The sequence below is a fragment of the Zophobas morio genome, unplaced genomic scaffold, assembly GCF_036711695.1.
Source record: "Zophobas morio isolate AGI-343-1 ecotype UQ-CSIRO unplaced genomic scaffold, CSIRO_AGI_Zmor_V1 ptg000021l, whole genome shotgun sequence".
NCBI lineage: Eukaryota > Metazoa > Arthropoda > Insecta > Coleoptera > Tenebrionidae > Zophobas > Zophobas morio.
The window spans coordinates 3,019,399-3,042,066 of NW_026972126.1; the positions used below are offsets into that span (position 1 = coordinate 3,019,399).

The following is a 22,668-nucleotide window of genomic DNA, read 5'->3' on the forward strand; positions in this document are numbered from 1 at the left end:
CTTTGAAGTGGCCGCATTATCTATTAATTCGATATCTGAAGGCAGGCATTTATGGCGTCACACTGTAACGTGGGACTGGGAAGTGAGGCGAGAACCACTGTGCAAACAACTGTGTCTGATGGTCTAGCGGTTAGGTTGTCACTCACTCTTATTGCTTTTGCAATCATTACTGGTAACGATTTAACGTTTCGACAAACTAAAATTTCATGAAAGTTAAAACACCTTACTTTTACTGAAGTTAGTTGATTTTGTTATAATTTTTCAGGCTGTAGTGAAAAGTAAGTTAAGATAAATAAGTAAAAGTGATCATACATTTGTATCGTGACTAATGTTTTGTAGTTACGGCGTACTGTTATTGTTAAAATCGCTCATTCTTCTATCCTTCCTTGATTTTCACTTATTTTTACTCTTTACCGGGTGTTCCAAGATGTACACCACTTGGCCTTACTAGAGTTTAAACTCTATCAGCTCTAATTAGAGTAACTGTGACAAAAAATCTACAGAGTATACATACGTTAATTTAGTAAATCTTTGGGTACAGCGGTGATTTCAGTCGTGTAGGCAGACTGCTTAGTGATGAGGCGGTTTTCACTTTTTAAAGTAAGTGAGAAAGTAAAATAAAGTACAAGAGCTGTTTTGTACAACTTGAAGATCAAGAAGGTAGGACGTCCTTACACCTTCATTGTACTTTCATAGTACATATAGTCTATTTCAGAACTGTATGCCATAAACCGTCCCAAACATCGACAGATTCCAGGGTTTCTCAACCGTCGGTCGGTTGAGAGATGGTAATTCTCAAAAGGCACTGCCAGGATGGAGCAAACGATTCGTTTTGTTTTATTAATTGTAAACAATAAAGAAATAGGTTACCTTTAAAAAATTGCTATTTCAGCATGATACAACAGTTTCTCCTGTACATGTAAATGCAGTGCTTCAACATTTTTAAAGTCACGACTCTAACCGATGAGTGAATTGCTATATCATACAACCATAGAACATATTATACAACCATGCTGAAAGTGCACTATGGTTTTCAGGTTTCCTTGCTTTAACTCATTTGGCCTATACTAAAAGACAAGGAGACCCTTAGATTCAAAAGAAGCGAACAGCTTGTTCTTTAACAATAGAAGCGCGGTAGAAACACTTCGTGGGTGATAATTGTTGATTTACAATAACCCCGGTTTATGGCTTAGGTGAAGGGAGTTCTGAAATATACTATAGCAATAAACGCGAACTACTTCAGATTTTTATGCAAATACTCCCACACTAAAAAACAGTAAAAACGATTGGTAGAAATAAAATATAATTAATTCTGGAAGTAGACAAATTTTATTTAAAAATTATTTATTGATTCTAATTTGATGTAAATGAAAAACCCTAATTTGACATGCCGTCTTTTATAAAGCGAATTTTCATAATTAATAAATATAATTTATGCAAGTATGTAATGAAATGAAAGTCAAAGTGCATGTACAAAATTATAAGAAAACTAATATAAATATAATTATTCATCTTCATAATAAATTTCAGAATTCTCAAAACATCAGTTGTCTGTTTTATTTTGCCTGCGTTGAAGAGCAGCGGCCAAGTCCTGTTTCAACGCTTGCTGTTGCAAGCTTTCACTTAGTGATTGCACTGACCTCAGACTGTTTACTATATCTTTTGTTTTACTGAAGTAAATTTCACTCAAAGTGTTTCGAATTTTATTTTCCATATCTTCAACCATTCGACCAATGTTGGCAATATGAGGACTAGCCTCATTTACTGGAGCATCTTGTTCAATCTGAAACATGGTCTTATTACGGCAATCACGGGATTTTGTTCACTCACTTGTCTTGTTAGACTTCCACCCAAATTCATGGTTCCAGATCCTTGCTTGTTGGTCTGAAGCCACAACATAGCAGTTGAAGTCATTTTGTAGTGTGAAGTTCGTCCAGAACTCTTTTCCTGGACTTCCACTACATGAATAGAGTCCCAACACCCTTTAATCTTCTTACTACCATCACCAGTCTTCTTTATAAGAATAACACCTTTAAATAATTGTCATCATTTGCGTTTGTAGTTGTGTAATTTGCAAAATGGTTGTCGACGCAGTAGGCAAACCCACCTTTATATTAATTAGTTACAAAAAAGTAACTCAGATGTCAATTTTATCGTTTGAGGTTATGATTTTAAAAAATGCAAAGAAAGAAGTTTGCAGAGATGCTCTAAATCCTATTGTTGGCTGATGCAGTTAGTGTCTCTTGAATCCACCTGGTTGTTAACCCAGAATCAGCCTCTTGTGGGGTCTATAATTTCATGTGGTATGTCCTCAGCGAAACGAGAGTATTTGATGTACTGCCAACTTTATTTTGAATTTTTACAACCACCTGCGTTAACAACCATTTTGGAATAAATAATAATACACATACCTGCAAATCCATGCTCTAAATCCCAAAAATAAACAGACGAAACACCCCCTTCAAAATACATTTCTCTATACTGATCAAATGCATCGTTGGCGTCAATTTCAAGTTTTCTTAGTCTCTCAGATGGCATAGAGCCATCATCTAATGGAGGATAATAGGTGTTGGACCATGGCGATCTGTACGAGTCTCCATCTCTGTTATAATCACAAAGTAAATAATCTCGACCTGTTTCTTTATCTCTGGAAATTTTCAGTGGTTGGTCAACGGAAGACAGCAAATCCTCACATAAACTGGGGACTAAATCAATCAGGTCTCCTAGATTCTTCTCTATTTCTTGAGGCGGCAAACGCCGCATCAAATCTAAAGCGCAATCAAATTGTTGCTCGCCCTAGAACAGATGAGATAAGAATGGGTGTGACAACGTTAATTGCACAATAAAATTCGCTGAAGGTTCGTAAAAGCTGATGACTGAAACGGGGGCTAACTTACCATTATTTTCAAACTTAACTCAAACGGAAGAAACTATAATTAATTACAACAAATTAATACTTCAACACCGCTTGTCAACGTCGCCCAGTTGATGACAGACATTGACAATTTTGACAGTTTGACTCTTGACAAGTGCTGGGGAATTTCTTTCTTTTGTAACTTTGAGATATTTTTATTCTTATCTTTTAAAATGTCTCATTCCACTCGTTCATCAGAAAATATTTCTAAACCTTAAATAAATGGTGATGTAACTGATGATAACAACAATAAAACAACACTATTTGTTTTAAAATCAGATAACGAAAAATCTAAAGCGCGCCTTACAGCTCTGGATTCGCAATTCTCCGTAAGCATAATATGTATGTACCGGGGTACGTACAGTCACGCTCTCAGATTGGTAAAACTCAACAATTTATTTCTCAGTACTACTAATAATTTGCACCACTGCAATGGATGTGACTAGATTCATATTCTCTCATTGACTGTATTCGACTGGCCGCTCCCGACCCGACAGTGGTCCCTATTTAAACCCCGATACGTTCTTTTAGGGGATTCACAAATACCGCCTTCGGAGTTGTTCTGGAGTCCGCCTTCGAAACTTCTGGCACTGCATCCAGGCTTTTCTTTGTTCCAATGCTGCCATACATACTAGAAAACCATAGACGTCGTACCGGGGCGGCGTATGGGTTGATTTCGTAACAATATGAATAACAGTGATTTCAAGATTATTCTGATAAAAAAATGGTCAAAATTTTAAATATTCCTGTATATAAAAAACCTCTTTTTTCCAAATATAAAAGTATAATTTTTAACATTAAATTATGTATGCCCTATTCCACCAAGCCTTAATTTTGTAAATTAACTTTTTAATCTTCAAAACCACTGCCGGCTTTTGAGACAAATGTATATGCAAACAATATGTTTATCTGCTTAAAAAATACAGGCTGTTATTGAAAGGTACGTACAACAAAACTGACAGTTCTTCGTGAAGTCTAAGAAGTATGAAAAACTTATCCCTTATCCAACCTTTTTAGACGCTACTGAAAGATAAATAGGTAAAATTAAATTATTTTAGTAAATCCTAACAACTATAACAATAACACTTTTGTCAAGACTAATTAATGTTCCTATAGAAACTAGAAATGAAATTTGTATTTGACATTTAAATGTCATTGTTTATGGATACCTATTCAACTGAGTCTAGTTTAAGCAACTAAACTGATTGAAAAAAACCTTTCAAGGGGTGTTCTACTTTATTTTGACCGCCACTGTAAATATTTCAGTAACTATTTAATGATCATGACAAATGATAAAATTAACATTAATATTTTCAAACTATCCAAAAGTAGAGACCCTAGATATACTTTGGAAACACTGCTAAAAAAAATGGAAGCTTTATACGGATCCGTATATGGATACGTTTGTGTCTGAGAATACTGGATAATAAACCGAGCTTAATCAGTTTGGTGATTTACTGTATTTATGTTGGCTTCCCCACGTCCCCAGTTCCAAGCTGGTTCCAAGATAAATAACCGATAAATAAAATGTCAATAACCAAAACATAACCTAAATGTATTTAAATAAAAAAAAATTCATAAATCATAAAGCAACATTGCTAAACAACTGCATGACGCGAAACTCCCCAAAAAAAATCATCTTCAACTTATTATAATTTACTATTAATTCTGTTTATTAGAAAAATGGAACAATACCACTGTGGATTACTACTGAACTGAGTAAACGAAAGATCAAAATATCTTGTCAATACTTGACTGGTACACGTTATCATTTGACTGTTGAATCTCTAAAGCACAAACTACCTACTCTAGTAGGTGGTTTGTGCTCTAAAGTCTAAAATAAATTTAAGTCCAATGCACAAGAAGAAATCAGTTATGCAACACCTAATACTTATTTATGCGTCATCGCTTTCTTTAAAAGGCATTAATGGCTTTAGCTCATTAGAAATAATTTGCACGTTGTGAAAGGTCTAACAACTACAATACAATGGAATATTTTAGTGTGAGGCAGTGTTTGGGGCTGTGGACATCTTTCAATCTTAACGCTGGCTTCGTCTGCAAATTGAAGAACAAAAATAATTTGACCTTGCTGTGTGGGGTCCATTGGCCGTTAGCTTCATCTCTATCACTCACTTGTACCCACTCATCTTTTCCACTCTTCTAGGAAAATATGAGCGTCCACCTTGGGTGGTCCATCCATCTCCTTTTTTTCCAATAAAACTCCTATTTTCGTCTTCGTTTCTCCCCCACAGTTCGGCAAACCAACAACACACGTGCAGTTTCAGTGAGTTATTTGTTGTTGCTGTTGAAAATGCAAAAAGTGAAAGAAAGGAAATAAATGAAGAGCTGTGGTGGTGACCTTCCGTCGTGTTAACGTGAAAATGAAGATTTTAATTGGGATATTTGTATGTTTTGGAGTAATTACTATTAGTGATGCTTTGTATTTGCAAGACCTCCCGGAAGGAAATTCCACGAGATTCAATGAAGTTGTGGTGAGGCATAACGATAGAGATTCTCGGTATGACCGACACTTTAAAAAATATTGCCAAAAACCAGCGAAGTGCCAACAGCTGAATTACACCACTTGTATGGGGATAAAACTTCCCTATTATTCTACAACGTTAGAATTGACTGATTTAACATCACAAGAAAGTGTGCAAGAAAAATTAGACCACTATGAGTATCTTCGTTACATGCCGAAATGTTGGGCGGTAATTCAACCTTTTTTGTGTGCCTTGTATATGCCTAAATGTGAAAACGGAAAAGTGGATATGCCATCCAGGGAAATGTGCCAGCTGACACTAAAACCATGCAAAATGTTCTATAATAGTTCTGTTTTCCCAAAGTTTTTAAACTGTGATGATGAGAGAATTTTTTCATCAAATTGTACGAATGATGTACAGGGGCTGCGATTTAATACTACCGGATTTTGTATGGAGCCGCTGGTGAAAACTGACAATCAAAATTGGTTCTATCCAGGTAGGGAATTATATTAAAAATTTTTGTACTTATTTGGTTTTTGTTGTAAGATTTTTCCCATTTTTCTTTTCATAATTCACAATATTAATAGAGACCGGCAACCAGTAATACAGCTTTTTTATCATAAAATAAAAAGATGTTAAAATTAAGGAAAATTTATAAATCGAACTTAATTTTCTCTCCACACCGTGTTTACAGAGATACATATTTGGTATTTCCAAAAAATAATTACATGGCAAATATGACGTGCAAAGAATAATAATGTGTGGTAAAGTTAAATGCAAATTTTTTATTGAACGAAATTGTTTTTATTAATTGATTGTCATAAAAGAGTTACGACTTTAGAACATATTTAGGTCTAGTCAAGTGTGCAGTACATAGTAAGTTGTAAAATGATTCGTGGGATCAACGCCTTGATTAATATTAATGATAAATCATTAATCTGGTATATTTTTGCTTTTGTACGATCAATATTTATGATACCTGCCTACGCAATATCGAAAAAATGTGTGAAAAAACTCGATTTATTTCTTTTGCGAGAATAGCTAATACATTCTTTATCTCGAACTTTATAGGTAGGCAGCATTAATTAATTTTATTTAACGTAACTATATGTTTTTATATAAGGTGTTTCACTTAATACGTTTCCTTCAATACAAAAACATTTAAATCATTCAAATCCGAATGGTGTAAGTACCCAACGACGAATAGAAAAATCATTTTGGTAAACCTATGTTTTGTCGAAGTACACAAATGTTATATAGTCACTAGAATCTATAAATTAAAATCATTTTCTTAAAAAGAGTAATTTTAGCAGCAACGAAATGTTTTTGTTCATATAAGATTTTACAACCCGTGTTTTGTAACCCATAGATTTAATAATTTCGAAGTGTTGGTCTATCTCACTGAAATTCTAATTGTTGTCACGCACCAGCCAAAGTTTTCTATAGAGTAGTCTATTCATTTTTTTCATTATTTTGCCAAATTAGTTGTTACCGGTCTTTTCTGAGTACAAAATCATCAAAAATTTCGGTTGGTTAGCTAATATATCTATACACTGTATTGCAAACTGGAAGACATTTAAACAAATTTAATATTTCCGCAATTTAAACAAAAATCCATTTTTTGTCATCTTTACAAAATTATGATATCTATACTTATATAATAAAGCTGAAGCTGTTGTTTATTTGAACACGCTAATCTCAGAAACTACTGGTTCAAATTCAAAAAATCTTTTTGTGTTGGATAGTCCATGTATCATATCTACATATAGGCTATATAAAATCACGCTACGATCATTAGGAGCGAAGTAGCAATGAAAAATTCGGAAAAACGGGAAAATTATTCCTCCTTTGACAGCTTCCGTTGCTTACGCTGCTTAAACGGTTAAAGTTACGTAAAAATCATGTATGACGAAATTGTTCCCCTCTAAAAGTTCTAAAGAAAAGTCCGCGACAGCATATGTCTATCTTTTAAGGTCGAGTCAGTATAACCTCTTTTATGGTAATGAAATTTGTTCTAAAATAATAATGCATTATGTATAAAATTCTCGCGTCACAATGTTTGTAACCGAACTGGGTAGACCGATTTGTATGAAATTTTGTATGTCTATTCGGTAGGTCTGACAATAGGTTGTAAACTATTTTTTAAACCCCTAAGTGATAAGGGTGGCCCACCCTAAAAAATTTTTGTCTATTTTTTTGACAAATTTTTTTATTTTTATTTTTCTAAGATTTGGCATCAAAAAATATACATAACCCTAAATTTTCACCTTTCTACCACCAACCCCCATTTATTAACCATCTATAAAATAAAAATCAATTGCTGTTCCTATTAGTCTCTCTAAGACTCAAAAACGGCTTGACCGATTTGAAGAAATTTTTATATTACGGGGATTGTTTATAAATTAAAAAAATAGGGGAAACTTAAAAGAACAGCTAAAAAATCAAAAAATCCTAAAAATTTTTTATGGGAATCGCCACTTCAAATTAATTTCAATGGTTGTCGTCTAACTGACGTGTCATACAAAACTAATTCTATCGTGCGATTGTAAAAAGTATATTGCATTTCAAATCGTTCTTTGTTTTTTCGTAAAAAAACGGTTATGGAAGTTGATCAGCGTTGTGCTCATAATCAACATAATAGTCAAACATTGAAGCGAGACATTGGGTGGTATGAATAAAACTGAGTAGATACTTATATTCGAAGTACGAAGTACCTACTTCATTATTACTCTTATATACTTGAACATCTACTCTATGTACTGAGTACCTACTGGGAAACATTGTATCTCCCCGACCACAAACTGAACATCTACGCGTTTTGTGAGCATTTAATCTAGAAATGAGCATCGGCGTGGCAAATAACTGAGCTGTCTGTAAAGTAGCTTAGAAAACCAGTAGGATCGTTGTAAGCACGGTTGTAGAATAGATAGGTTTGTACACTAATGGCTTGGGATGGCGACGCTTCTTTTCGATCCCTATATCCATGGAAAGGACACATACAGCTAGCGCCTCTACCTTGTCGAGCGGAAATCATTCTAGTTATTTTGGGGATTTTCGTTTACATTGCTTTATGAACAATACAAAATTTGTAAATGACATTTGATCGGAGTCGATAAGTAGGATTTCTTTTATTAATTACATCGGTTATAGACAGATGCCTATAGAGTTCTGTGTCCCTAAAACGTCAAAAACCAGGCGACGCGATCGACAATTGGCGTCGCTAACCAGGGATATGCAAATGTATGCTAGTCAAGATACATAGAAAGAATGGTATACCGACTCCGCCATTAATTGATACCCAAAAGTAGGAACCAGATGTTAGTTTAAAATTTTTCCACTAGATGGCGCAGTGGTACACGAGGGACCGTCAAATGCGCTGTCAAAGTTGACATTAATATTCAATAGACGCTTTTGAAATTTGCAGCGTGTTTGCAGCAGAAACACCACAAATTGTAAAAGGGAGCCGTTCTCTAGCCGTTCAAAATGAAAAAGTGTGTTCTTTGTGGGCATATTAAACTTCTCAGTCGCGATATTTCGTTATTTCGGGTTCCTGCGGTAAATAACAATTCAATAACAGCTAACACTATTTAGACCATTTTTTTTTCAAAAATATGATTATTTATAGGATGGAAACAGAATAAAAGTCTGGACTGAAGCTGCCGGGTTTTTATTTATTCCCAAGACATATATTTGTATGCAGCATTTTGAAAACAAATATATAAGAATACACTATGATCATGAACATGTTGTTCGAAGAACATTAACTCCTGATGCTATACCGACTATAAATTTAGGTTGTGCAAGCACTGGAAATTCCTGTGTTTCCACACATCCTTTTCCTAAATGCCCCAAAAAGGAACAAACCTATCCATTTCCACCACTACAAGGAAATATGTATGTATAAAATATCCTGATTTATCCTAATAGCCTGCCGTTCATATAATTTGAAGAAATTCCACACCGGATGATCCAGTTGTAAACTTCGGTTATACCAATACCAAAAATGATATTTCCTACCAGAGTACCCATCCTATTAAACAATATCCTAGGAGCAATAAAACCCATCCAGTTGAAATGCTATCGATATATAGGTATGTATTTCTAAACAGCCTCACTTTTCATGACTTACCATTTGGTTGAGTCATGTCCAAAAAGTGGAAAATTACTTTAGTTACGCTACACTAAAGGAGACATCTTTGCCATTCTTGATGATTTTTACATAATATTCGTCAATATTTAAAATTTACAATGAGTTCGTTGAAATACATATACGTATGTGAATAAATAAAAACGCGCATCTTTTTTTCAGTAATGCAGATCCTGAAAACGATACATCCACACAGAGAAACCCTATATCACGTTCCTCCCCAATCAAAACTTTATCCTCGGATACCCTCAGTATGTTGAGAAACAATTATTCAGAAATTTGTGAATTGTTGCCTCTCACATGGGGTATTCATCAACTGCCAGATAAAATTATTATAAGCCACGTAACAACTGACGTCCCAAGAATAGACAAAGCCATCGTTATTGAAGGAGAAATTTCAAAAATATATTTGAATAATATTTGCCGCATGATCGATACCACATTCACGAACTTTCAAGATGTTCTTGATCTGGTCAAAAAAGTGGATGCAGTAACTTTGTGTCACGGTACTGGAATAGGAAACAAAACTAGCCAAAACTGTAATGGGGAGAATACAAGGAACAACACCAGACGCTGTTTATCTTGCGCACTGTTTCGCAAAAATTTGTTAAAAAAAAATTTTTCGTTCAGTGGCCATAGCCAAAAGTTTGCGAACAAGCAAAGAAAAATGAAAAAGAACTACGTACATTTGAAAAGACAACTACATGATAAAACAAATGTAATAGAAAGTTTGCACAAAAGGATGGCAAAAATAAACAACATGGGCGAGGTATTATCTAAACTACCTGAAAATCAAAGATTGGTAGTACAAACATGTTTGAATACAGCAACACAAAAAACTAATGGGAAAAGATACACCAAAGACTGGATATATTCTTGTATTCTGATAAGAATAAAAAGTCCAAAGCTATATCGCCATTTACGGAACAGAGAGTTACTTCCACTACCTGCACCAAGCACAATATCTAGATATATAAAAAACATTGACAGCAGCTACGGATTTCAAACAAAGTTATTTGAATTACTAAAAGTAAAGTGTCACTCTATGCCTGAATATGAACGTCATGGTACTTTAATGGTAGATGAATGTAAGATAACACCCAGCAAACATTTTGACAAAAATCGCTTGGAAGTATTAGGTTTTGTTGATTTGGGTGATTACACTCCAATATCTCAAAGAGACCAATTAGGTGACCATGTTTTAGTCATAATGTTTCAATCCTTTGCCGGAAAAAATATGCAGGCAGTCGGTTGCTTCCTGTCAAAAGGAAATGTATGTGGAAGTACTCAGGCAAAACTAATTTTGGAAGCAATAGTTCTTTGTGAAGCAGCTGGACTCTTTATTGATGTGGTGACATCTGATGGAGCGACATGGAATAGATCAATGTGGAAGCATTTGGGTGCAGGTAATCCACAGGCTCCATGGGTTATCCATCCCTGCAATGATGTTAGAAAATTGAGGATGTGTTCAGACTTTCCACATTTGCTAAAGTGCTTAAGGAATAGACTTGTTGCCAAAAAAGAATTCCACGTGCCCACAGGTCATGTTCAGCTGGTCCATTTTCAAAGGTTAATTGAATATGACGCTCAATTTGAATTTAAATTGGCACCCAAATTAACACTAAAACATGTTGATCCACAAAACCATGAAAAAATGACTACGCGCTATGCCTTTCAGTTATTCAGTGGTACCGTTGCTGATGCTCTGTCAATGTTAAACAGTAAAAATATACCTGGATTTCTTGATTGTCAAGCTACAATAGAGTTTTGTAGACGCATCAACAAGCTGTCTGACATCTTGAATTCGAGTAATGGTTTTAGTGCGCTGCGATTACAGTCACCACAGTATGAGGAGTTAGAAGACTTCTTAATATACTTAGATTTGTGGGAATCGTGTGCTGACCAAGAACATTTTTTGACTAAAAATACTGCAGATGGTTTGAGGGCCACAATAAACACAACCCTCGACTTACTAAAATATTGCACTGAAACCTTAAATTTCACTTATTTAATGACGTCACGGATTAACCAGGATCCATTAGAACATTTTTTTGGACTTCTACGTGATTGTGGTGGCTCAAATAACTGTGCTGAATCAGTTCAAATCGCCCAGATCTTTAGACTGATGTCTTTATATTCATTGGTAAAGCCACCTAAAGGTAGTAATGTTACTGGTGGCAATATGCTTGAAGTTCTTGTAAGTGATAAGCAAAATATCCTAAACTGCATTTCATCAGAGAGTTTATCGAATACAAAGCAAGAAATTGACCTTCAGTTGGATCGAATTCTAGATGAAGACATCTCAGCTGGAAGAGAGATCAATTTCAAGGACAACGAAGAAGCGTTCGCTTACGTCTGTGGGTTCCTTGCCCGAAAATATAAGTCTGAAGCATGTCAAGACTGCAAAAACACCATCATCGGAAACGGCGTGGAAAATTTTAATACGTTCATCGCCTTAAAGAGTAGAGGGCATTTAATATTTCCATCTTCAGAACTGCTAACACTTCTAGAACAAGTAGAAGCTGTGATTGGCGGAACTCTGAAATCAGATGTGAAACGAAATGCACTACTAGACGTCCTTCATGAATTGGAAAAACGAAAAATTAATCATTTTATAGGGTGCATGCAACACAAATTTAGTTTAACTAAGAGAGTTATTTTTTCATTTTTAATATTAAGAATGAGTTTTGCATGCAAAAAAGAAAGCAGGAAAAGAAGCGTTGATAATAGAACTTCTAAGAAATACGCCAAATTAGCGAAATTAGTATGAAATTATTATGACTACCTTTTTTCAACCAGATTTATTAATTTAGTTTTGTTTTACTTTCTTATTTCTTGTTTTCTCTTTGATTTTCTTCGACATTTAGTTATCTGTTTGGTAATTCATGTTTTAAAATTGAATTTAACGTTAAAATATGCATGAGGAACGATTTCAGTTATCCCAGAACACCGTTGTTTTATTTCTTAGATTAAAAATAACTTCAGTACCAAAGTAAACAATTTTCAGCGTTTCTTGGAAACAGACTGGCGTAAGATAAAAACAACCCCACTAATCGCACAACTTTTGCGTTATTCTTCGTCAAACATTCACTGTTCGGGTAATTTTCATTCAAAATCTTACGCAACAATCACGACAAAACCAGATATAACTTTAAAAAATCACAAAAATAACATAATCAACACGTTATTTTTTAACGACCAACACAGCATGACATCGATGACAGCACCCATACTTGACAAATGTCAACACTGACAGTCCCCCGTTACGCTGGCGCCATCTAGGTGAGATTTCATCTGGACCCTAAAATTGAGTAAACTGTTTTCATTACAAATGTCAAAAGTCGGTGTACCATTCTTTCTATGTATCTTGATGCTAGTGTATCAACCTATCTATTCTACAACCGTGGTTGTAAGAGTGAATTTTAACTAAACATGGTGACTTTCATGAATGTGGAACGTCGTCAAAAGGTGCATTCAGTTTGAAAAACACATTAGGAGCAGGAATATCGAAAACTTTTCATGTAATTAACTTTTATTTATGCATAAATTGTGCAGTGCGTTTTTTCTAACACTGGCCATAGAGATTCCCATCTCAAGGTGTCTACCCCATACTAACTTATATTTTGGTGACTCGATTTTTGCCTTGATGGTTGAACACTGTCATTGTTGTCCTTTTTTGTTGTATCGAGATGCTACTTGAGCATCAACTGTTACTGAAGTATTAGTATCATCTAGAGAAACTAGAAACATTTTGATTTGATATTCGAGTAGATACTTCGTATTTCGAGTATGAGCATCTACTGAGTTTTATTTATATCAACCATTGTCAAAAATTTGATCGAACGTTGTTTCGACAGAACTTCCTTCGCACCAAAAGTATAATGAAACATATTCAGCATTTTCGAGTTGAGTCTTTTCTTCACACAATTTTGTGATGACCTAATCAACATTTACTATCAACACGTAGGTATACCACCTTGGATTGGTGCAGTGTAATACTAAAAATAACTGTATTGTATTCCCAAAATTAACTGCGAAAATCGAGTGAGCCATTCCATCAATTTTTTGGAGGGAATAAATAAATATTCTTAACAATTTACCATGCCTACAAAAACTTTAAAACGTCTGCAAGATCTCAAAGTATTCATTTTTGCAACTCTTGAGTTATTCACTAAAATAAATTGACTGATCCATATATTTTTTTGAGTCACTGTAAAAGCAAATCTAAAAAATATGAATGCAGTGATAAATTACGAAAATATACTGATGATATTTTCCACATTTTAGATAGGATTTATTCGGCAAAATCTTGAGATGATGTCTTCAAGTTTTTGGGCTTGATAAACAGATATATTTTGATTGAAAACCTACAATGTCAAACAGTAACTTCAAAACGTCTGCAATATTTCAAAATTCAGTTTTGCAATTCTTGATTCAATCAATAAAATAAATTGACTCAGTGATTAATTTTTTTGAGACACCCCCTATAAGCAAAACTAAAAAATATGAATGGAATGATAAATCACAAATATAGTCTCATCCTATTTTGGACATTTTAGATAGGATTCATTTGGGAAAAGTTTGGGCTGACGCCATCAATTTTTTGGAGGGGATAAGTAAATATATTTTGAATAAAAATTTATTATGCTTATCATATGTTTAAAACATCTGCAAGATTTCAAAGCATTCGATTTTGCAGATTCAAAATTAAATTGTAGGTGAAACGGAGTTCACGGGGTCAGCTAGTTACCTATAATTTGCTTGGTGCAACCATAATTATGGTGATATTATCGATGTTATTTTATTTTCTTATTATAAAAGACAACAAAAACTGGATGTTGTCATATTAGATTTTCACTACGTACGCAAACACAGAAATAATAAAAATTCGATAAAAATATGGAAAGTTCTTTTCTTTTTTCGTATAGAGGTATTTAATTCATTTGATGGATGATCGTACGTAGATGTAGATCAGACAATAGAGATTCTCCAAAAATGCAGTTAAAAACATTATTATAACATTAACAGATACATTTCTTCGCTGGCCAGAAGTAAGAGAGCCTATGTTTTGCCCCGTTTTTTAACCTTTTTTTTAAAAGAACCATATTTTGCTTTCTTCTTTGTTAATGGGTAATTTAATTCTAGAATTGAAAACTTTTTACTTGCCGAGCGTAAGCTAATACATTCTATAAATGTAGTATCTCCATTATTAATAGACTTATTATTAGAAATTTTAAATATAACATGTCCACAATTTTCTCCCTACAGGATTATTCACGAGAAGTTCCACACCTGAAAAATTCAAAACGCAACCAATAGTATAATTTCATAGCGGAAATAAACGTCAATTATTAGGTTAAAATAAAAAAAAAAATTAAACAAGAACTCTCTACATAACTGTGAACCACTCACCGTATATCAAAATTTTATATTAGTCTTTTCGTCGTTTGAACACACTCTGCATTAATTCTAACAAAACGTCTGACACTGTGTTCATGTTACAGGAAAATTACTGTTTTTTTTTTTTAATGGTTTGATATATCAAAGATGGTTTTGAAATTGTGTTTCTGGTCGCGTCTTAATTTTTTTAGGCGCGTAGCTTCTCGTGAATACATTCCTGTATAATACAAGGGCAGTTTGTTGAACAGTTTATCATCATCATTCTTTTTAAAATGATGGTAAAATTTTTCATCACGCATTTTTAAAAATCAGTATCTCAATTATTAATGGAAATTTCGGAACGCGGTTTACATCACTGTTTATTACATGAATTATTATATTTATCTATTTCCAACATGTTTCCTGCATTTGAAGATCCGAAAATTATCCGTTCATGCAAGCCACAACATACTGCCTTCGTTTGCTGAAGACAGTTTGATTGTACTAAATTGCCGTCAATTATTACCTCTTTCAACGCGTACATTATTGCGCAATTTTGAAAAAGACTTCAATAATAATAAAACGACGAAAAGATGGATGTAGGTCTGAAAAACAAACACATTGAAAAAGGCTTAAAAATATTAGGTCATCGCAAAATGTTGTTTTGGAAAATCTCACTTGAAACATACGCATAACATGTTTCTTTACCTGTACTACACTACATACATTATATCATAAAGACATAAAATTCGCAAAATGAATTTTTATAATTTTTCGAAAAAGCTGTATTTGTTCGACTATACTTCAGGCGCGAGAGAAGTTCTGTCAAAGTAGGTAACCTTAGACCAATTTTTTAAAATTAATTTTGTCTATTTAATCCACCTATTTAATAGATAATAATATTCGTGTTTTTTTAATAGATACATAGTGTAATATATTTTTATAATACTCCTGGTTATTTATGTATCACGATTGAAGTACTCAATTTAAGCCTTACCAAGAGCGCCAAGCTTAGAGACACAAGTGCTTCTGGGCCGAGGGTTAATAAAGTCGTCCGAGGGAATAAACTTCCATGATGCATACAAAATTTTATGCCTTACCGTGTAGTTTTTGATATTTACAAAAAGTCATCTTTGCATATTCTTTTAGTGGTTGCAAAGCTTTAACGAAATTATTTTGATTGCTGATAATTTTATAAACCTAATAATAGACACCCAAAAACACAAAAACTAAAATATAAAAAGTATAGTAATCGAGTACATCGGGCGACTGGATACTTTCATTTTTTCTCGACGTTTCATGACCCCCTAGAGTAGGTCTCCCGTTTCCGTTTGTTTGTCTGTCTGTTTGTCGTCTGTGCCATTTTTTATTAGACAGATAATTTTTAAAATTATCGGACCGATTTTTGTCAAATTTGACATGTATGTTAGGAAAATCGTGTAAATGGTAAAATGCTAACCAAAATTTGTCTAATCATTCCCGCCAACAAATTAAGACATTATTTTACAATTTTGCCGAAAAATGTTCTTTAAATTTTATAGAATAACATACTCCTGCATGTGTGATTTATGAATCCGTGTTGAGTTTTTACCCTAAACATCCAGATTTTTGAGGAAAAATCAAAATTGTACAACAATATTTTACAATTTAACTTTGAAACTGCAAGGTTGCCATAAGCATGGTAAATCGTTAATCAATAATTTTTTCGTATTAATTTAAATTGTACGTATACGTCAATTTATTAATCAATTTGGCTGTGATTTTAACAACTGTCTCTTTTGACTTACTTTTCTTGTTTCCTTGCTTGTTGTCGCTTTCTGGAGAAGTAATCTTTACATTAAAAATAATTATTTTAATAACTTTATTTGCATATTCATTCAAAAATTGCATTTCCATTGGAGTAGAAAGCGTTTAATCGAGTCGTATTTTCGAAATGGACAGAAGGTAAACGGTATGTGGGAGTATTCGATTCAAGCGGCTTGGAATAAATTCCGGGAAGAATTTCCCAGTAACATTGTCGACTATCACCATTTTTGCGACAACGATATGTGAACTCCAGAAAATATTGGAAATGTTAGGCAGATAATAAAGCAAACCCTTACATCATCCACACAACATTTAGTGCAGTAAGTGGACTTATCTTATGGAATTTACCATGCAATACTGCGAAAAGATTTGACACTGTTTCTTTCTCGAGTAATATGTATGAGCCTATTTTCCAGCTAGAGCTGAGTATTGTCAGTGGTTTTTAGAGACATTTAATGACCGTTTGTTGGAGAAAACGGTTTTACAGACGAAGCGTGTGTGGCTTCATTAATTAAAATATGAGTACCAAAAATCCACAAATTTATATTGAGAGTCCCCTTCATCCTGAAAAAAAAACGTGTTTGAGCTGCAATTAATCAACGACGGATAGTTGGGCCTTTATTCTTTGAATATAATCATGGCAATAATAATCATGTAAATCATGTAATTAACTAGCGTGTTCAATGTAATCCTCTTCAAGTAGGTTATTATTTTCAACAAGATGGGGCTACAGCAATGTTGCGAGAATTTTTTGACCACCAGATCATTGATCGAAATACAGAGAATATCTGGCTCCCGAGACATTGCCATTTTACTCCTGCAGACCTTTTTGCGATTCTCTTTAAAGAAAACGTTGTCAACATTTTAGAGGAATTAATATTAAGAATAACAAAATAAATAACGACATAGACGTTGGGACATGTGGTATATGGAATTAGACAAAGAGCCCATTTATGCTTACAACAAAACATTTTCAGCACCTATAGTAATTTTATTTATTTTTTTTTTTTTATAAAATTAATCTTGTACCTTATATAATTTCATCCTTATTTTATTAAAAATCTTATCCACCATCTTTTCTTTGACATTTGTAACTTTTTGACATTTAGTGTGGTTTAATCATCGACATGCCAAATCCTTTCCGAGAAAAAATTATATTAAGTTGATCGCCTAATATTAAAATATGATTGATACTTTTCCGTCGACTAGAAAAAATAGAACACTCTGTACTCATAGTAACAGAATATTGAGAAAATGTATCTCTGTCGTGCATATCACGACTTTATTGAAACTGATTCTGTTTGTTTTGCAGGTGTCGAAGAGTGCGGTCTTCGGTGCAAAGACTCGCTATACACCGAAAACGAACAACACCAAATACACAATCTTATATGGTACTTTGTAGTCATCTGCTCTATTTTGCACCTATTTGTAGTCCTCACATTCATGATTGACTGGAAGGCAGCCACCAACAAATACCCAGCTCGCGCTATATTTAAAGTAAACATGTGCTTCTTCATCTCAACCTTGGGCTGGTCCATACAGTTTATAAACAGAGAAGACATTGTATGCAAAAGAGATGGCACCTTGCGAAAATCGGAACCAAATTCAAGGGAAAACCTATCTTGCGTCTGCGTTTTCGTCTTGGTTTACTATTTTTTAATTGCTGGATTGGTCTGGATAGGAATCTTTAGTTACACATGGCGTATGAGTTGTGTACAAGCTTTAGGAAAGATTCAAGAACGTGTGGATAAAAAACGTGTTTATTTCAATTTAGGGGCATGGAGTTTGCCTCTTATGTTCATGATTACGACATTCGCTTTGGGAGAAGTCGATGGAGATTATGTTACGGGAATCTGTTTTGTTGGGATGGTTAATTTTGCCGCTAGAGCGTGGTTATTGCTGCTACCTTTAGCAATAATGATGTTGGCTCTTGCATATATCAACATTAGAGGCCTTTTACTTTTGATTAAAGTTAAAAGTGATAGTAAAGAAATAATTGCTGAACATTGTAGAAGGAAAATTCGATCAAATATTGTAAGAATGGGAGTATTTACAATGTTCACAATAGTATTTTGTCTTATCACTTTTATTTATCATGGGTACGTCTTTATCAACTCAGAAGCCTGGAGCAAGAGTCTACAAAGCTATATTTTGTAAGTATTAGTTACCCTTTTAGGATCTGGTTTCGTTTGTGTGAATGTTATCAAAGTTTTTCAAAGTGGCCACTTCACCATTTATATCAGGTGACTGCCTAAATTTTCTTTTACAGTGTCAACGCCAAAGAAAAACCTAATTTTAGCTCATACGGTCAAACTAAAGAATACGTTTTCTGCGATTTTGTGTAAAGTATGTACGTTTACACGATCGTTTAGTAAACATACACCTCAGTCAACAATTTCTAATTCACAATGTCAATTTATTTTACAACTAGCGATAAAATTTTGTTGTACTTCAAGAAATGTATGTGCAGAAATATTAATTCTCATTACAAACGTGGGTATTTATTACAAATATTACAGGTATTGCTTGTAGAGAATTTTTTGGGGTTAATTATCACACGGTATAATACACTGTATTCGTAACCTAGTAGGGTATTAATAATGTCATTTTCTCGTTATATTGAAAAATATGTTTAAAAACTACACATGCAGGAAGTCTTGCTGTGTTTCACTTTTTAATGTCGCGTTCACCGAGCAATAACTTTTTGAACGGGTTATATAAATAACTGTTGTAATGGATATACGTACTCTAATAAGTGGAACATGAAGTTTCTAATTTGTTACATGGTTAATTTTGTCTCGTGTCATTAACTTACAGCATATTGGATTTACGGATTTTATGTATTATTTGTCACCACTTTGTGTAATATAAAAACTTATAAAATAATACATATTTGTTAATTGACAAAAAGAAATAATATTAATTACTATCGTCACAAGTATCAAATTTATTAATGATTTACTCTATTATTAACTTAATGTAATTTATTAATCCACCCTTACTTTTTACGTTAAACATCTAAACTTAAAAAAAAAAAATCAAAATTGGATAAGAAAAAATCTTTGATGATACAATCCGACTGCTCTGAAATCCTACAAACGGTACAAGGCTATCATAAACATAGTAAACTGCTAATCAAAATTTATGTATATTTCCTTCAAAAAACTCGATGAACTTTTAATAAACAAATGCTCTTTAAAATGCACAAAATATTATGCGTCTACATTTGTAGTTAGCAATGCGCTCATGTTTTTAAACTATGCATATTGTTATACGATGATCAGTGATAAAAAATCGGCGTGGGTAAAACTCAACAATCTATTTCTGAATAACTCAAATTTACACGACTGATTACACAGCGATTATGTACAAAATAATTCCGGCGCAACTTGACTGGATTCGACTCATTAACTGAATAATCATCGTTCCCGAAGATCGGTGTTATTTTGGAATACCCATCGCGAGTTCCGCTTCCGGGCTTTTCTTTAGGGAACGCCGTCCGGCCGCCGTCACCGACGATGAGTCACCCATTATTGCCGTGCATATTAGAAATCTCTCGACGGCCCATAGTTTGGATGTAAAGACTTTTGAAAAAAAAAATTGTATGGAAATTGTACAACAAAATTTTACCGTTTATTTTAGACTTAATTACTAAGCTGATTGCTCTGAAATTTAGCACATGGTTTGTGGTTTACGTTATTCATGAGTTTGATAGATCGCTAACCAAAATTGGTTTATCTATCCCCATTCAAATTTTGATGACGTCACCTCGAACATTTGCAAAGTAAAGACTATTTAGACTGTGTAAAATAATATGCGTTTATTTGTTGTTTATTAATCTAGCATATTTTTATTTTAATGTATAGATGGTGTCATATAAAAAACTTATAAAATCAAACTTTACAGAAAACTTTTACTTAAATAATTTTAGTACAGTTTGTTATAATTGACTGAATGAAATGAAGTTTTTAAATGTTTACATCGACGTGGCAGTGCTGCGGTATTTGTCGTACGTTAGAGGCAAGGGAAGTTCTGTATAAACAACTTCACAGATTTTTTATCAAATATAGACCTGACCACAGACCAATATCAGTGTCAAACTTTTTAATCGCATTTCATAATAGACCTCTATTTTTTTTACTATTTTACAATTTTTATATTTTATAACAGATGTAAGCTAACCAGTCTCAGTTCTGACTTTTGTCATTGCAAACAAGAATCTCGTCCGAGCGTTGCCATGCTCCAACTTCAACTCCTCGCACTTTTCGGCAGCGGGATTCTTATGTCTTCCTGGGCATGGTGTCCATCCACTCTCCATAGTTGGGCCCGTTACATTCGAAAGTAATTGCATAAATTATACTTTATTAATTCCCAATCAGCACTTGTATTTGCAGAAAATTTCATTGTGAAGTAGAAGAAAAGAAAAAGCTCCAAAAACATAAAATCATCGCCGAAGCTTTCGCCAAAAGAGACAAATACAATCAAGGCAGCAGAATCTCTATTGCTTGTCAACATTATACGGACCCGGTGGGGTTACATTTTGATTTGAACAGTGCAGTTAGTGACAGTTTCAGCACAGCTTGGGGGATAAATTTACCTCGATTGTTATGCCGAAGAGGGGCAATAGTTAACGAAGTTGGTTATTCAAGTAGTAATCAGTCACTTGATTCTGAAGTTAGTCGTGTCTCGGTAAGGCACGTAAGCATAGAAAGTAGATGTAACTCTGGCGACAGTCAGTTGTCTGTACAGATATCTGAACTGAAAGCTACAAGAAAAGTCAACAGGAGGCGTGGAAGGGGAAGACGGAAATACGACAGAAGAGATGACTGTGGGTCATCCAAGGGTTTATCTGGTATGGGAAAACACGGCAGCAGTGGAAGTTTGGATTCAAATTTACAGTTTTTGAAAGCTTTGACAGATCATTCAAGTATGAAAAAATTAAGGCCGAATTTGAAGAGACGTCCTGCAAATGCGGGTTTAGATGGACAACACATCAATAAGTTGTTATCTAACGGAAAGTTGATCATACCGTACAACAGAAACGAAAAGAGCGGAAGTGAGGATGAAAACATGTCTGTGACGGTATCAGAAAATAAATATAACTTGGTTTTGAGCAATACGAATTTAGATTTAAGTGATCAGTTAGTTATGAAATCTTTAAGACAGGGTTTACACATTGAAGAATTAAGCTCAAGTTCAGATAGCGATGGACAGAATGCACGAGAACAGGAAAAACAATTGAGGTCCGGGAGAGATTCACACCAAAGTCGAAGATCTAAACGATCTAGAACGTCACATAAACCGTACCATAGTAACTCAGACTCTGAAGAAAATGTACAAAGTGATAGCTCAACATGCCCTGAAGTGAGGGAGTTGCTATAGTATAATGTGCCTTGAAAATCAAGACTGATTTTAAAATACTTTTGTAAAAATATTTATTTATACTTTTATGTAACTGTATTTTAATGTACATATGTGGTATCTATGTAGACCAACCAAAGTGAATAATTGAGATTCCATTTTAACTGAAGATATTAAAATTTTTGAACAAAAATTTAACATTTAGTCTTAGTTTTATCTCGTGTATCTTTTACTGATACTAAGATGATGTACAAAATGTATTTATGTACGGAACTTTTACATATCATTGTAATACTATTTTCAAAATAATATTTTAATGTACTTTGCTACAGAGTGGTATTTTTAATAATTCCTCCAACAATTCAACAGTGCTCATCTGTCTTCAGTTGATGTGGCCCATAGCTTACAAATGGCATCACTTTCACTGCATTGTAATAATAATTTAATTGTTTATAGTTTTAATGCACTGAATTTACAGTTTGCGTATTGTAGTTATCAGCTATTCCAGCAAATGTTCAATATTAGAATGTTTTCTTCTCACTATGAAATTTTGGGTAAAAGATATCTTTCATCGGATC

General features: G+C 33.8%; 2 protein-coding genes and 1 long non-coding RNA gene across 4 annotated transcripts; 1 reads left to right on the forward strand and 2 right to left on the reverse strand.

The window, feature by feature from the left end:
* Positions 1-1,310: 1,310 nt before the first annotated feature.
* Positions 1,311-3,118, reverse strand: LOC135132521 (F-actin-capping protein subunit beta). Its single transcript, XM_064060643.1, has 4 exons — positions 2,898-3,118; positions 2,412-2,796; positions 1,831-2,030; positions 1,311-1,783 (listed from the first exon to the last, which is right to left on the reverse strand). Exons 1-4 carry the CDS (start codon positions 2,898-2,900, stop codon positions 1,544-1,546), a joined length of 828 nt encoding a protein of 275 aa, XP_063916713.1. The 5' UTR covers positions 2,901-3,118; the 3' UTR covers positions 1,311-1,543.
* Positions 3,119-4,564: 1,446 nt separating this feature from the next.
* LOC135131931 (protein smoothened) lies at positions 4,565-22,419 on the forward strand. 2 transcript variants are annotated; one of them, XM_064059797.1, is made up of 4 exons: positions 4,565-5,893; positions 18,042-18,882; positions 20,900-21,070; positions 21,109-22,419. In XM_064059797.1, the coding sequence occupies exons 1-4, from the start codon at positions 5,296-5,298 to the stop codon at positions 22,109-22,111; spliced, it is 2,613 nt and encodes an 870-aa protein (XP_063915867.1). In that variant the 5' UTR covers positions 4,565-5,295; the 3' UTR covers positions 22,112-22,419. The 2 variants fall into 2 exon arrangements, with proteins under 2 accessions (XP_063915867.1, XP_063915868.1); XM_064059798.1 differs by having other exon boundaries at positions 21,124-22,419.
* LOC135131932 (uncharacterized) lies at positions 9,049-12,673 on the reverse strand. Its single transcript, XR_010280955.1, has 2 exons — positions 12,330-12,673; positions 9,049-12,083 (listed from the first exon to the last, which is right to left on the reverse strand). It is a non-coding gene; the product is annotated as an uncharacterized LOC135131932 (long non-coding RNA).
* Positions 22,420-22,668: the final 249 nt, after the last annotated feature.